We start from the raw sequence: 15,663 nt of genomic DNA, 5'->3' as shown, positions 1-15,663 counted from the left end.
TATTTGTGCAAAATAATACTCCCTCCGTCCGGTGAAGAGTGTACATCTAGTTTTAAAATTTGTCCACAAAAGAGTGTACTTCTATCTTCCCAATGCACTTTAAAGTGAGAAAAAATATTTCTCTCTCAGCACACGGTAATCAAGACCAATAACAATCTACACATGGTCTTTTTTAATTTCTACATGCACTTAGCTCATTGGGGGTTGGGTAATTAAAGAGGAGAGAGATGGTGGTTTGCACCTTTTCAATGTATTTTTTACTCAACTCCATAATTTGTCCTAAAATTTCTAGATGTACACTCTTCACCGGACGGAGGGAGTATGTGTTTTGAGTCATAAATTTGTAAGTTGTTATTACGTCATTTTCAAGTTCGTGTCAACTTTGGTTATTATGGTATATACCGAAATCATACCGAAACAATTTGGTATATACCAAAACCAAATCGTATTTTAGTTTCATACCGTATGTACCGAAGTATTAATACCGTATAAACCGAAAAACCGTATAAATCGAATCATGTAAACCGAACACACATAGTCACGCGCAGCGTGCTGTCGGCCACGAGCACGACAGTCGCGCGTGCATGTCAACCACGGCGCCGCCATCCCCGATGGATGCGACGGCCCAGAGCATGGCGGCGACCTCCTCCTCCCGGATGGCGCGGAAGGAGAGGACGCGACGCATCGTGAGGAGCTCGTTGACGGCGATGCGGTGCATCTGGCGCCAGTAGTCGCCGTAGGGCGCGATGGCCGCCCTTGGTGAGCACGCGTACGGTGGAGGGAACCGGATCCTCTAACATTGTGAAGGAAAGTCACGGTGCTACAGTGTTTGCCTAATGTAAAATAAAGAAGGAAAGTTAAGGACTGTTAATAGATAATTAGTAGGTTGTTTGCTGTTGGTATTTATTGTAATATAAATAATTTAAAATTAATTTTATTTCACCATTAATTTGTTTGTACGTAATTACTATAAATCTACACAGCAGATCATCAATTTGCAAATTAATTTAAGTCATTTTAGCCATAATCATATGGATAGAAGAAGGAAAGTTAGGGTATTGTAGCTTCTCTAACTTTCCTTCTTAATGTTAGAGGATCCGGTTCCACGGTGGAGCATAGCAGCCGCGTTGACCCAAGCGGACGACCGCTGATGAAGTGGGTACGTGCGTTGGAGTTGCTCTAAGTTATTAAGTTCATATATCCATCTAGTGTGAAAATACACATGGAGACCGAGCTCCATGGAGGCCTTTATCTGAAAACTTCAAAATTCAAACTTTTCAATTTTAAAAAATTCTGAAAGTAAATAGACATATACCTAGATACATATATAATTTACATCTGTGCAAATTTTCAGGTCGAAATATATTAAAATGTGAGCTACACAAAAAAGACAAATCTGAGCCTTTTTAGCATATGTACCGTTCATCTTTAAAGTCCATAATTTTGTTTTTTTTTTTGCAGCTCACAGTTCAAGGTATTTCATCCTGAAATTTTTCACACATACACTTTACATCCTTGCATACATGTGTAATTTTTTTCAATTTTTTTTAAAACTGAAATTTATGAATTTTGAATTTTTTAAAATAAAGGGCTCCGTGGAGCTCGGTCTCCAAAATGCCCTGCTCCATCTAGTGTGGCTAAACTTATACATGTATGCTACGAACATCTTATAGAGAAACTATAGCAAGTGTGTACTACTAGTACTCCAAGAAGGCGAGTACTCACGAGTCCGTGAAAACTAACTAATTATGTCATCTCCCTCCTGAGAGTCCACTGATTGTGCCCATGGTCATCGTCGTATTCGTGGCCGACGACGGATCCGACGCCGCCGACAAGACGAAAGAGTCAAACCCTTGGCTCTGCATCAGGGCCAGCATACTGAAACTCATCTGCGTGGGTGTCAGCTCGGGGATCGGCATGTCACCCTCCAGGTACTGCATCACCTGCCGCATGCTAGGCCACGCGCCGGGCATGGGGTGCGAGCACATCAGACCAAGCTTCAGCGCCAGAACCACCTCGCCGGCGTCATAGTTTCCGTCGAGCCTCGCGTCGACCACCTCGAGGAGCGCCTCCTTCTGCCAGTGCTCCAGCACCCAGTCCACCAGCATGAGCCGGCTGTCGTTCATGGCCTGCTCCACGGGCCTCCGGCCGCAGGCCACCTCGAGGATGAAGAAGCCGAAGGCGAACACGTCGGTGAGAGGGGACACCTTCCCCGTCCGCGCCAGCTCCGGGGCCAGGTACCCCATGGTGCCCACCACGTGCGTCGTCTGCGGGTCGGCGCCGTGGTCGTACAGCCGCGCCAGGCCGAAGTCGCCCAGCCGCCCGTTCATGTCGGCGTCGAGAGCACGTTGCTGGCCTTGATGTCCCGGTGGATGATCACCTGCTCGAAGTCCTCGTGGGTGTACGGCAGGCCCGACGCCACGCCCTTGATGATCCGGAACCTCTGCGCCCAGTCCAGCGCCGTCTTCTCCTTGTCCTTGCTGCCGCCGTACAGGTACTTGTCCAGGCTGCCGTTGGACATGTAGTCGTACACCAGGAGCAGCTCCCCCTTCCGGCGGCAGTAGCCGAGCAGCTGCACCATGTTGCGGTGCCGGAGCCGGCCGATGGTGACCACCTCCGCCACGAACTCCTTGATGCCCTGCCTCGACTCGTGCGACACCTTCTTCACCGCCACCTCCAGCTTGGACTTGGGGAGCACCCCCTTGTACACCCTCCCGAAGCCGCCGAAGCCCAGCAGCGTCTTGTTCTTGAACCCTTCCGTGGCGCGGAACAGGTCCTTGTACGTGAACCTGTGCGGCCCGAACTCCACCTCCCAGTCCTCCCGCACCTCCGCGTACCTGGACCGCCGCCGGACGAGCAGGATCACCACGGCGACCACGCCGAGGACGAACGCCGCGGTGGCGATCGGCAGGACGATGTCCAGCACCTTAGACCGCGGCTTGGCGCCCACGAACGGCAGCTTCGGCAGGCTGCCGATGTCGATGGGACGAGCAGGGCCGTGCCCGTCGACGACGAGAAGCCGGCGTACGCCGGCTCCACGAGCACCACCGAGAGGTTGTTCTTGGCCGACACCAGGGGCGTCGAAGGCTTGGCGCCATTCTTCAGGGCGCCAGGTGTTGGCCCAGACCCGACGCCGAGCGGTGATACGACCAGCGACGAACGACGATGACAGACGAAGCTCGCTGACGAGCTCGACGAGTTGCTTTTACACCGAGACGCACCGTAGCAAAGCTAGCCTTCAGCTAGTAATCAATCCTTTGTCTGATCGTCTACTAGTACGTAAGCACTTCTATCCGGAAGTGTTCCAATCGATCTAGCTATCTCACGTAACCAGCACAACACAAAGAATCGATCTGATGGCCAGACGCACGTATCGTATGTTTCTTTATTGCTTTTAACTCACGGCTATACCGGTGGTTCTTCGTGTAGAAAAGTTATAGACTTTCCATCAACATTGAGCATCACTTGTTTCGGATTTTAATCCACGAGATCACCATGTAGCCTCCCTGACCACATACCTCGACACATCGCAGCTGCAGCCACAATATACTCTATTGCATCAACTGCGGGTGTTTTGCTCTTCTTGCTTAGCTCAAGACGAGGTTTCATTGGAGCGTCAATTGGATTGCAATATTTCATGCCACAGCTTTCAAGTACCTTCCTTACGTATGCCTCCTGGCATAGTGTGACCCCCTCCGGCTTTTGATGTACCTCTATCCCAGGGCAGTAGCTCAAAAGACCTAGATCATCCATCTTGAAAAGCTCTTTCATCTGTAGCTTGAACTTTGCAATCACTTCTTCATCCGCTCCGGTAATTAATAGATCGTGGACGTAGATGCCAACTAGTAGACGATCCCTTCCTTCATCTCTCTTGTACAATTGCATGCTTTAGTGGGGCTTTCTCAAATCCAAGAGAAATCAATGTCCGATCAAGTTTGATGTTCCACTCCCGAGGTCCTTGCCATAGCCCATACAAGATTTTGTGTAACTTCAGTACCTTGTGCTCTTCTCCCTCTTTGATGAAACCCGGTGGTTGATTCACATACACATCTCCTTCTATCTCGTCATTCAAAAATGTGGAATTTACATCCATGTGATGTACTTTTCATGATTCCTGAGCCGCGAGAGCGATGAGTAATCTCACCGACTCCATCTTTGCAATGGGAACGACACTTCTTTGAAGTCCATAATTTCCTCTTGCACATACTCTTTGGCCACAAACCTTGCTTTGTGCTTCATGCATCCTTCAACATCTTTGTTAACCTTAAATTCCCACTTGAGCTCTATAGCCTTTTCATTGTTGGGAAGATCCACAAGCTCCCATGTATTATTGTCATGGATCGATGCCAACTCTTCTTTCATAGCATGACGCCAACACTCCTTCGTATTTGCGTCCACAAATTTCACCGGTTCCTCGGTGCTTGCTAGACACCGTCGCCCACTCCCTTTCACCTTTACCGGGACAATCATCCGAAGAGTTTTCTCCGAATATGGGTGTAACACCGGCTGTACAGTTGTGGGTGGACGTGTCCTTTCCTCCATTGATGTCCGAGGCAACAACATATCTTCCGGAGTTGCCAAATCTCCTTTTTCTGGCGTTTTTAGACCTCTTGGTTTGCTTCCACCGATTACTGGACAACCGTACTGGTCACCAAGGGCACACAGGCTGCCAAACTTGCGTACGTTTTCTAGCCCGCTAGTGAAGCCAGCAACACTAGATGGACCGCAGCTAACTTGTGGCACGTCTCCTTTTACTGGACGTTGCACATATTTTAGCCCAATCATTACTAGCACTCCACGTGGTAGTGAGCTCCTTGGTGGAGCTGTTGCAGACAGCTTGTAGTGGCCACCACAATCCGGCTTGTTCACTGGACTGTGCATGGTGGAGCTGTTACTAACACCAGCATTTCCGATCCATATGCGTCAACCAGGCCCAACCGAAGAGTTAAAAGCAATAAAGAAATGCACGATACGTGTGTCTGGCCATCAGATGGATTCTTTGTGTTGTGCTAGTTACCTGAGATAGCTAGATCGATTGGAACGCTTCCGGCTAGAAGTGCTCATAGGTACTAGTACTAGTAGACGATCAGATAACGGATTGATTACTAGCTGAAGGCTAGCTTTGCTACGGTGCGTCTCGGCGTAAAAGCAACTCGTCGAGCTCGTCAGCGAGCTTCGTCTGTCATCGTCGTTCGTCACTGATTGTATCACCGCCGCCAAAAGTACTCGCCGTCGGGTCTGGACCAACAATTGGTATCAGAGCCCAGGTGGCCGGAATAAATCTCGGTGAACTCACGGGTGGTCGGTCATGGTTGGTGGGCTGGAAACGCTGGTGTTAGCGGGCCCATGTGTAACCAATGTGTGAGGGGGAGATTGTTGGGTTTAGTCCATATCGATTGTGGGAGGAGACATAACACGATTTATAAGTGCGGGGATGTCCCCTCCTAACAGGCTAGTCTTTTGGGGAAGAGGGTCCAAGACCTCTCATAAGTCGGTGTTGCTCTCCGGTTGGGTCTGGTTGACGCATGTGGGCCAGGCCAACGCGGCGGCGGCGGCAGCAGCCTCGGCGTCGTCCGTGGCCTTCTTCTTGGCGGCGGCGGCGGCCATGGTGTCGATGCAGGGGAAGTAGTGGAAGCAGAGGCGGACGGAGTTGGGGACGGATCGGGAGAAGTCGCGTCGAGACGCTCCCCAAAAACCTTATTGCCGTTCTCCCGGGCAGGATCTCGAACGACAGGGTTCCGGAGGCACCTGCTCTCCCGACCAGCCGTGCACGCAGTCGTCGGGATGGTGTCACCGGAGGCAGCACAGAGTGAGGAACAGTAGATGATGGCTAGGTCACGCGAGAGGGAGTGAGTGAACCGAACTAGGTTACTTCACTGGCCAGAGCCTTCTTATATAGTCCGTAAGGAAGAAAGTTGTGGGCCTTGCGGAGGCCCACGACCGAGTCGATCCACTCCCGGCATGGGAGTCGTCGTTCCGGCAAGGGTCGCACTCCCGGCAAGGGAGTCGACGAATCCCGGCAAGGGTCGCACTCCCGGCAAGGGAGTCGACCAATCCCGGCAACGCAAGTCAACCCACAGTCGCGCGTCGTGACGAGGCGAGGCGTGGTGAGGCGGGCGGCGGAGGAGGGGGAGCGCATGTGTACCACTCCTCTTCCCAAGCTCCCAATGGCAAGTGGTAGAGCGGCCCTTATAAAGGGGTCTCAACTCTCCTCAACTAGCAAGGTGGGACTAAACTTCCCACCACCTGCCATCTCATACATGGGCCTTAAGATTAACCTGGGATTAATGTCTTATAAGGGCCTAAGCCCATCCATAATCCAACATGATCTGCGTGGACCCGCTGTCGTAGTCCACCCAGACCTGCATAGCCTTGCCGCTGATGAGAAGCAGGTCATGGAACGCACCGGTCTTGTCGTCGTAGTAGCCGGCGTGGCGCGCGGCGATGGATTGCAGGCTGTTGACGTCGATGACGACGTGGTTGTCGTCAGGGTCCTGGAACTCCTTGCTCTGGATGGCGTCGAGCTCGACGCCAAAGATGTGGTTGGTGGCGTTGCCGTTGTTGGCGCTGTTGAGGAGGCCCAGGTACTGGCTCGGCAGCACGGCCGAGAAGTTGTCCTTGCCGACGAAGAAGACGATGCCGTGGCCGCTGAGGTCGGAGTACGGGGGAATGATGCCGAACACGAAGGACGCCGAGAAGGAGCGCACGCCGTTGCCCGGGGACCTCCGGAGGCGCAGCGGCGTCCGGTGGACCACGTGGCTCGAGAGCTGGGCCGTGCCGTTTGTCAGCTCCAGGAGCCCGCTCGGCTGGACGACGGCCGTGCCGTCTGTTGGAAATATTAGCACTTTTCTGATTAGACTAATCCACAAGTAAACATTAAGCATGGCATAAAAGGTACGCATCTCAAGCTATACCTAAGCATACTAGCTCGTACAGGACATAGAGGCGAACCATCTATGAGCAGCACATATACGGCTAGTACAAGTATGAGTAAACGAGGGATGAACAGATCATACCCTTCGGTTGGCCAGGCCAACGCGGCGGCGGCAGCAGCAGCCTCGGCGTCGTCCGTGGCCTTCTTCTTGGCGGCGGCGTCATCGGCCATGGTGTCGATGCAGGGGAAGTAGTGGAAGCAGAGGCAGAGGGAGTTGGGGACGGATCGGGAGCAGTCGCGTCGAGACGCTCCCCAAAAACCTTATTGCCGTTCCCCCGGGCAGGATCTCGAACGACAGGGTTCCGGAGGCACCTGCTCTACCGACCAGCCGTGCACGCGGTCGTCGGGATGGGGTCGCCGGAGGCAGCACAGAGTGAGGAACAGTAGATGACGGCTAGGTCACGCGAGAGGGAGTGAGTGAACCGAACTAGGTTACTTCACTGGCCAGAACCTTCTTATATTGTCCGTAAGGAAGAAAGTCGTGGGCCTTGCGGAGGCCCACGACCAAGTCGATCCACTCCCAGCAAGGGAGTCGTCATTCCGGCAAGGGTCGCACTCCCGGCAAGGGAGTCGACGAATCCCGGCAACGCAAGTCCCGTCAGGGGTCGCATTCTGATAACCCACAAGTATAGGGGATCGCAACAGTTTTCGAGGGTAGAGTATTCAACCCAAATTTATTGATTCGACACAAGGGGAGCCAAAGAATATTATCAAGTATTAGCAGTTGAGTTGTCAATTCAACCACACCTGGATAACTTAGTATCTGCAGCAAAGTATTTAGTGGCAAAGTAATATGATAGTAGTGGTAATGGTAACAAAAGTAACGGTAGCAAAAGTAATATTTTTGGTGTTTTGTAGTGATTGTACCAGTAGCAACGGAAAAGTAAATAAGCGAAGAACAGTATGTGAAAAGCTCGTAGGCATTAGATCGGTGATGGAGAATTATGCGGATGCGGTTCATCATGTAACAGTCATAACATAGGGTGACACAGAACTAGCTCCAATTCATCAATGTAATGTAGGCATGTATTCCGAATATAGTCATACGTGCTTATGGAAAAGAACTTGCATGACATCTTTTGTCCTACCCTCCCGTGGCAGCGGGGTCCTAATGGAAACTAAGGGATATTAAGGCCTCCTTTTAATAGAGTACCAGAACAAAGCATTAGTACATAGTGAATACATGAACTCCTCAAACTATGGTCATCACCGGGAGTGGTCCCGATTATTGTCACTTCGGGGTTGCCGGATCATAACACACAGTTGGTGACTATAGAATTGCAAGATAGGATATAATGTAATGTAGGCATGTATTCTGAATATAGTCATACGTGCTTATGGAAAAGAACTTGCATGACATCTTTTGTCCTACCCTCCCGTGGCAGCGGGGTCCTAATGGAAACTAAGGGATATTAAGACCTCCTTTTAATAGAGTACCAAAACAAAGCATTAGTACATAGTGAATACATGAACTCCTCAAACTATGGTCATCACCGGGAGTGGTCCCGATTATTGTCACTTCGGGGTTGCCGGATCATAACACACAGTTGGTGACTATAGACTTGCAAGATAGGATCAAGAACTCACATATATTCATGAAAACATAATAGGTTCAGATCTGAAATCATGGCACTCGGGCCTAGTGACAAGCATTAAGCATAGCAAAGTCATAGCAACATCAATCTCAGAACATAGTGGATACTAGGGATCAAACCCTAACAAATCTAACTCGATTAGATGATAAATCTCATCCAACCCATCACCGTCCAGCAAGCCTACGATGGAATTACTCAGGCACGGCGGTGAGCATCATGAAATTGGTCATGGAGGATGGTTGATGATGATGATGGCGACGGATTCCCCTCTCCGGAGCCCCGAACGGACTCCAGATCAGCCCTCCCGAGAGGTTTTAGGGCTTGGCGGCGGCTCCGTATCGTAAAACGCGATGAATCCTTCTCTCTGATTTTTTTCTCCCCGAAAGTGAATATATGGAGTTGGAGTTGAGGTCGGTGGAGCGTCAGGGGGCCCACGAGGTAGGGGCGGCGCGCCCCCCACCCTCGTGGACAGGGTGTGGACCCCTGACATGGATTTTTCTTCCAGTATTTTTAATATTTTCCAAAAATATGTTCCGTGGAGTTTCAGATCATTCCGAGAACTTTTGTTTCTGCACATAAATAACACCATGGAAAGTCTGCTGAAAATAGCGTCAGTTCGGGTTAGTTCCATTCAAATCATGCAAGTTAGAGTCCAAAACAAGGGCAAAAGTGTTTGGAAAAGTAGATACGACGGAGACGTATCAACTCCCCCAAGCTTAAACCTTTGCTTGTCCTCAAGCAATTCAGTTGATAAACTGAAAGTGATAAAGAAAAACTTTTACAAACTCTGTTTGCTCTTGTTGTTGTAAATATGTAAAGCCAACATTCAAGTTTTCAGCAAAGATTATGACTAACCACATTCGCAATAACTCTTAGGTCTCATGTTTACTCATATCAATGGCATAATCAACTAGCGAGCAATAATAATAAATCTCGGATGACAACACTTTCTCAAAACAATCATGATATGATATAACAAGATGGTATCTCGCTAGCCCTTTCTGAGACCGCAAAACATAAATGCAGAGCACCTTTAAAGATCAAGGACTGACTAGACATTGTAATTCATGGTAAAAGAGATCCAATCATAGTCATACCCAATATAAATTAATAGTAATGGATGCAAATGACAGCAGTGCTCTCCAGCTGGTGCTTTTTAATAAGAGGGTGATGACTCAACATAAAAGTAAATAGATAGGCCCTTCGCAGAGGGAAGCAGGGATTTGTAGAGGTGCCAGAGCTCGGTTTTGAAATAGAGATAAATAATATTTTGAGCGGCATACTTTCATTGTCAACATAACAACCAAGAGATGGCGATGTCTTCCATGCTACACACATTATAGACGGTTCCCAAACAGAATGGTAAAGTTTATACTCCCCCTCCACCAACAAGCATCAATCCATGGCTTGCTCGAAACAACGAGTGCCTCCAACTAGCAACAGTCCCAGGAGGAGTTTTGATTGCTATTATTTTGATTTAGTTTGCATAAAGCATGGGACTGGGCATCCCGATGACCAGCCATTTTCTCGTGAATGAGGAGCGGAGTCCACTCCTCTTGAGAATAACCCGCCTAGCATGGAAGATACGGGCAGTCCTAGTTGATACATGAGCTATTCGAGCATACAAAACAGAATTTCATTTGAAGGTTTAGAGTTTGGCACATACAAATTTACTTGGAACGGCAGGTAGATACCGCATATAGGAAGGTATAGTGGACTCATATGGAATAACTTTGGGGTTTAAGGGATTGGATACACAAGCAGTATTCCCGCTTAGTACAAGTGAAGGCTAGCAAAAGACTGGGAAGCGACCAACTAGAGAGCAACAATAGTCATGAACATGCGTTAAAATTAATAGACATTGAGTGCAAGCATGAGTAGGATATAATCCACCATGAACATAAATATCGTGAAGGCTATGTTGATTTGTTTCAACTACATGTGTGAACATGTGCCAAGTCGAGTCACTTAAACCATTCAAAGGAGGATACCACCCCACTATACCACATCACAACCATTTTAATAGCATGTTGGCACGCAAGATAAACCATTATAACTCATAGCTAATCAAGCATGGCACGAGCAACTATGATCTCTAATTGTCATTGCAAACATGTTTATTCATAATAGGCTGAATCAGGAACGATGAACTAATCATATTTACAAAAACAAGAGAGGTCGAGTTCATACCAGCTTTTCTCATCTCAGTCAGTCCATCATATATCGTCATAAAAGCCTTTCACTTGCACGACCGAACGATGTGAATAATAATAAGAGTGCACGTGCATTGGACTAAGCTGGAATCTGCGAGCATTCAATAAACAGGAGAAGACAAGGAAATATGGGCTCTTGGTTAAATCAACAATAATGCATATAAGAGCCACTTCAACAATTTAATTATGGTCTTCTCCTATCGACCCCCAAAGAAAAGAAAAGAAATAAAACTATTTACACGGGAAAGCTCCCAACAAGCAAAAGAAGAACAAGAAATCTTTTTGGGTTTTCCTTTTAATTATTACTACTACAGCAAGAAAGGTAAACTAACTAAAAGCTACAACTAATTTTTTTTGGTTTTCTTAGGGTTTATCAAACACACAAGAAGAAAGCAAGAAAAAGAAAATAAAGTAGCATGGATATTACAGTGAAAAAGTATGAGCACCGACATCTAGCAATGAGTGTGTATGAACATGAATGTACTGTCGGTGGGAAATACGTACTCCCCCAAGCTTAGGCTTTTGTGTTGGAAATATGCCCTAGAGGCAATAATAAATTGGTTATTATTATATTTCCTTGTTCATGATAATTGTTTATTATCCATGCTAGAATTGTATTGATAGGAAACTCAGATACATGTGTGGATACATAGACAACACCATGCCCCTAGTAAGCCTCTAGTTGACTAGCTCGTTGATCAATAGATGGTTACGGTTTCCTGACCATGGACATTGGATGTCGTTGATAACGGGATCACATCATTAGGAGAATGATGTGATGGACAAGACCCAATCCTAAGCCTAGCACAAGATCGTGTAGTTCGTTTGCTAAGAGCTTTTCTAATGTCAAGTATCATTTCCTTAGACCATGAGATTGTGCAACTCCCGGATACCGTAGGAATGCTTTGGGTGTACCAAACGTCACAACGTAACTGGGTGGCTATAAAGGTGCACTACAGGCATCTCCAAAAGTGTCTGTTGGGTTGGCACGAATCGAGACTGGGATTTGTCACTCCGTTTGAACGGAGAGGTATCTCTGGGCCCACTCGGTAGGACATCATCATAATGTGCACAGTGTGACCAAGGAGTTGATCACGGGTTGATGTGTTACGGAATGAGTAAAGGGACTTGCCGGTAACGAGATTGAACAAGGTATCAGGATACCGACGATCGAATCTCGGGCAAGTAACATACCGATAGACAAAGGGAATTGTATACGGGATTGATTGAATCCCCGACATCGTGGTTCATCTGATGAGATCATCGTGGAACATGTGGGAGCCAACATGGGTATCCAGATCCCGCTGTTGATTATTGACCGGAGAACGTCTCGGTCATGTCTGCATGGTTCCCGAACCCGTAGGGTCTACACACTTAAGGTTCGATGACGCTAGGGTTATAGGGAATATATATACGTGGTTACCGAATGTTGTTTGGATTCCCGGATGAGATCCCGGACGTCACGAGGAGTTCTGGAATGGTCCGGAGGTAAAGATTTATATATGGGAAGTCCTGTTTTGGTCACCGGAAAAGTTTCGGGTGCTATCGGTAACGTACCGGGACCACCGGGAGGGTCCCGGGGGTCCACCAGGTGGGGCCACCGGCCCCAGAGGGCTGCGTGGGCCAAGTGTGGGAAGGGGCCATCCCCTAGGTGGGCTGGTGCGCCTCCCACAAGGGGCCCAGGGCACAGGAAAGGGGGGAAGGGGGAAGCCCTAGGCTCAGATGGGCCTAAGGCCCACCTAGTGGTGCGCCCCCCCTCTCTCCCCCCTTGGCCGCCCCCAAGTCCCATCTAGGGCTGGCCGCACCCCTTTGGGGGGGAACCCTAGATGGGGGTGCAGCCCCCTCCCCTCCCTTATAAATAGTGGGGGTTTTGGGGCTGCCATACACATGAGACTTCCTCTCTCTTGGCGCAGCCCTACCCCTCTCCCTCCTCCTCCTCTCCCGCGGTGCTTGGCGAAGCCCTGCAGGATTGCCACGCTCCTCCACCACCACCACGCCGTCGTGCTGCTGCTGGACGGAGTCTTCCCCAACCTCTCCCTCTCTCCTTGCTGGATCAAGGCGTGGGAGACGTCACCGGGCTGCACGTGTGTTGAACACGGAGGGGCCGTGGTTCGGCGCTTAGATCGGAATCAACCGCGATCTGAATCGCTACGAGTACGACTCCTTCATCCGCGTTCTTGCAATGCTTCCGCATCGCGATCTACAAGGGTATGTAGATGCACTCCCCTTCCCCTCGTTGCTAGATTACTCCATAGATTGATCTTGGTGATGCGTAGAAAATTTTGAATTTCTGCTACGTTCCCCAACAGTGGCATCATGAGCTAGGTCTATGCGTAGTTTCTATGCACGAGTAGAACACAAAGTAGTTGTGGGCGTCGATTTTGTCAATTTACTTGCCGTTACTAGTCTTATCTTGATTCGGCGGCATCGTGGGATGAAGCGGCCCGGACCGACCTTACACGTACACTTACGTGAGACAGGTTCCACCGACTGACATGCACTAGTTGCATAAGGTGGCTAGCGGGTGTCTGTCTCTCCCACTTTAGTCGGATCGGATTCGATGAAAAGGGTCCTTATGAAGGGTAAATAGAAATTGGCATATCACGTTGTGGCTTTTGCGTAGGTAAGAAACGTTCTTGCTAGAAACCCATAGCAGCCACGTAAAACATGCAACAACAATTAGAGGACGTCTAACTTGTTTTTTCACGGTATGCTATGTGATGTGATATGTCCAAAAGGATGTGATGAATGATATATGTGATGTATGAGATTGATCATGTTCTTGTAATAGGAATCACAACTTGCATGTCGATGAGTATGACAACCAGCAGGAGCCATAGGAGTTGTCTTAATTTATTGTATGACCTGCGTGTCAATGAAAAACGCCATGTAATTACTTTACTTTATTGCTAACCGTTAGCCATAGTAGTAGAAGTAATAGTTGGCGAGACAACTTCATGAAGACACGATGATGGAGATCATGATGATGGAGATCATGGTGTCATGCCGGTGACAAAGGTGATCATGCCGCGCCTCGAAGATGGAGATCAAAAGGCGCAAGATGATATTGGCCATATCATGTCACTTTATGATTTGCATGTGATGTTTGTCATGTTTACATCTTATTTGCTTAGAATGACGGTAGCATAAATAAGATGATCCCTCACTAAAATTTCAAGAGACGTGTTCCCCCTAACTGTGCACCGTTGCGAAGGTTCGTTGTTTCGAAGCACCACGTGATGATCGGGTGTGATAGATTCTAACGTTCGCATACAACGGGTGTTGACGAGCCTAGCATGTACAGACATGGCCTCGGAACACATGCGAAACACTTAGGTTGACTTGACGAGCCTAGCATGTACAGACATGGCCTCGGAACACAAGAGATCGAAAGGTCGAACATGAGTCGTATAGTAGATGCGATCAGCATGGAGATGTTCACTGATGATGACTAGTCTGTCTCACGTGATGATCGGACACGGCCTAGTTTGACTCGGATCATGTATCACTTAGATGACTAGAGGGATGTCTATCTGAGTGGGAGTTCATTGAATAATCAGATGAACTTAATTATCATGAACATAGTCAAAAGGTCTTTGCAAATTATGTCATAGCTTGCGCTTTAGTTCTACTGTTTAAGATATGATCCTAGAGAAAATTTAGTTGAAAGTTGATAGTAGCAATTATGCGGACTGGGTCCGTAAACTGAGGATTGTCCTCATTGCTGCACAGAAGGCTTATGTCCTTAATGCACCGCTCGGTGTGCTGAACCTCAGCGTCGTCTATAGATGTTGCGAAACATCTGGCATACACGTTTTGATGACTACGTGATAGTTCAGTGCGTAATGCTAACGGTTTAGAATTGTGGCACCAAAGACGTTTTTGAAACGTCGCAGAACATATGAGATGTTCTGAAGACTGAAATTGGGATTTCAGACTAGTGCCCACGTCAAGAGGTATGAGACCTCTGACAAGTTTCTTAAGCCTGCAAACTAAGGGAGAAAAGCTCAATCGTTGAGCATGTGCTCAGATTGTCTGAGTACTACAATCACTTGAATCGAGTGGGAGTTAATCTTCCAGATGAGATAGTGATGGTTCTCCATAGTCACTGCCACCAAGCTATTAGAGCTTCGTGATGAACTATAACATATCAGGGATAGACATGATGATCCTTGAGCAACTCGCAATGTTTGACACCGCGAAAGTAGAAATCAAGTAGGAGCATCAATTGTTGATGGTTAGTAAAACCACTAGTTTCAAGAAGGGCAAGGGCAAAAGGGATACTTCATGAAACAGCAAATCATTTGCTGCTCTAGTGAAGAATCCCAAGGTTAAACCCAAACCCGAGACTAAGTGCTTCTGTAATGAGGGGAACGGTCACTGAAGCAGTACTACCCCAGATACTTGGTAGATGAGAAGGCAGGCAAGGTCGACAGAAGTATATTGGATATACATTATATGAATGTGTACTTTACTAGTACTCCTAGCAGCACCAGGGTATTAGATACCGGTTTGGTTGCTAAGTGTTAGTAACTCGAAATAAAAGCTGCGGAATAAATGGAGACTAGCTAAAGGTGAGATGACGATACGTGTTGGAAGTGTTTCCAAGGTTGATTTGATCAAGCATCGCATGCTCCCTCTACCATCGAGATTGGTGTTAAACCTAAATAATTGTTATTTGGTGTTTGCGTTGAGCATAAACATGATTGGATTATGTTTATCGCAATACGGTTATTCATTTAAGGAGAATAATGGTTACTCTGTTTATTTGAATAATACCTTCAATGGTCTTGCACCTAAAATGAATCTCGATCGCAGTGACACACATGTTCGTGCCAAAAGATATAAAATAGTAATGATAGTACCACATACTTGTGGCACTGCCATTTGAGTCATATTGGTATAGAACGCATGAAGAAGC

At 47.9% G+C, this 15,663-nt stretch overlaps 1 protein-coding gene across 1 annotated transcript in view; it reads right to left on the bottom strand.

Moving 5' to 3' along the window:
• Positions 1-1,641: 1,641 nt before the first annotated feature.
• Positions 1,642-15,663, bottom strand: part of LOC123125610 (L-type lectin-domain containing receptor kinase SIT2-like) — an 84,142-nt gene continuing 70,120 nt past the window's right edge. The window contains exons 2-5 of the mRNA XM_044546086.1: positions 6,317-6,832; positions 3,071-3,113; positions 2,346-2,837; positions 1,642-2,295 (exon numbers count right to left, since the gene is read on the bottom strand). Of these exons, the coding sequence (XP_044402021.1) occupies positions 1,752-2,295; positions 2,346-2,837; positions 3,071-3,113; positions 6,317-6,832 (1,595 nt within the window). The 3' untranslated portion in view covers positions 1,642-1,751. The remainder of the gene's footprint in view (positions 2,296-2,345; positions 2,838-3,070; positions 3,114-6,316; positions 6,833-15,663) is intronic.

The sequence above is a fragment of the Triticum aestivum genome, chromosome 5D, assembly GCF_018294505.1.
Source record: "Triticum aestivum cultivar Chinese Spring chromosome 5D, IWGSC CS RefSeq v2.1, whole genome shotgun sequence".
NCBI classification, from domain to species: Eukaryota; Viridiplantae; Streptophyta; class Magnoliopsida; order Poales; family Poaceae; genus Triticum; species Triticum aestivum.
The sequence above is the reverse complement of the archived record's forward strand: the minus strand, read 5'-3'. Positions and strand labels throughout refer to the sequence as shown.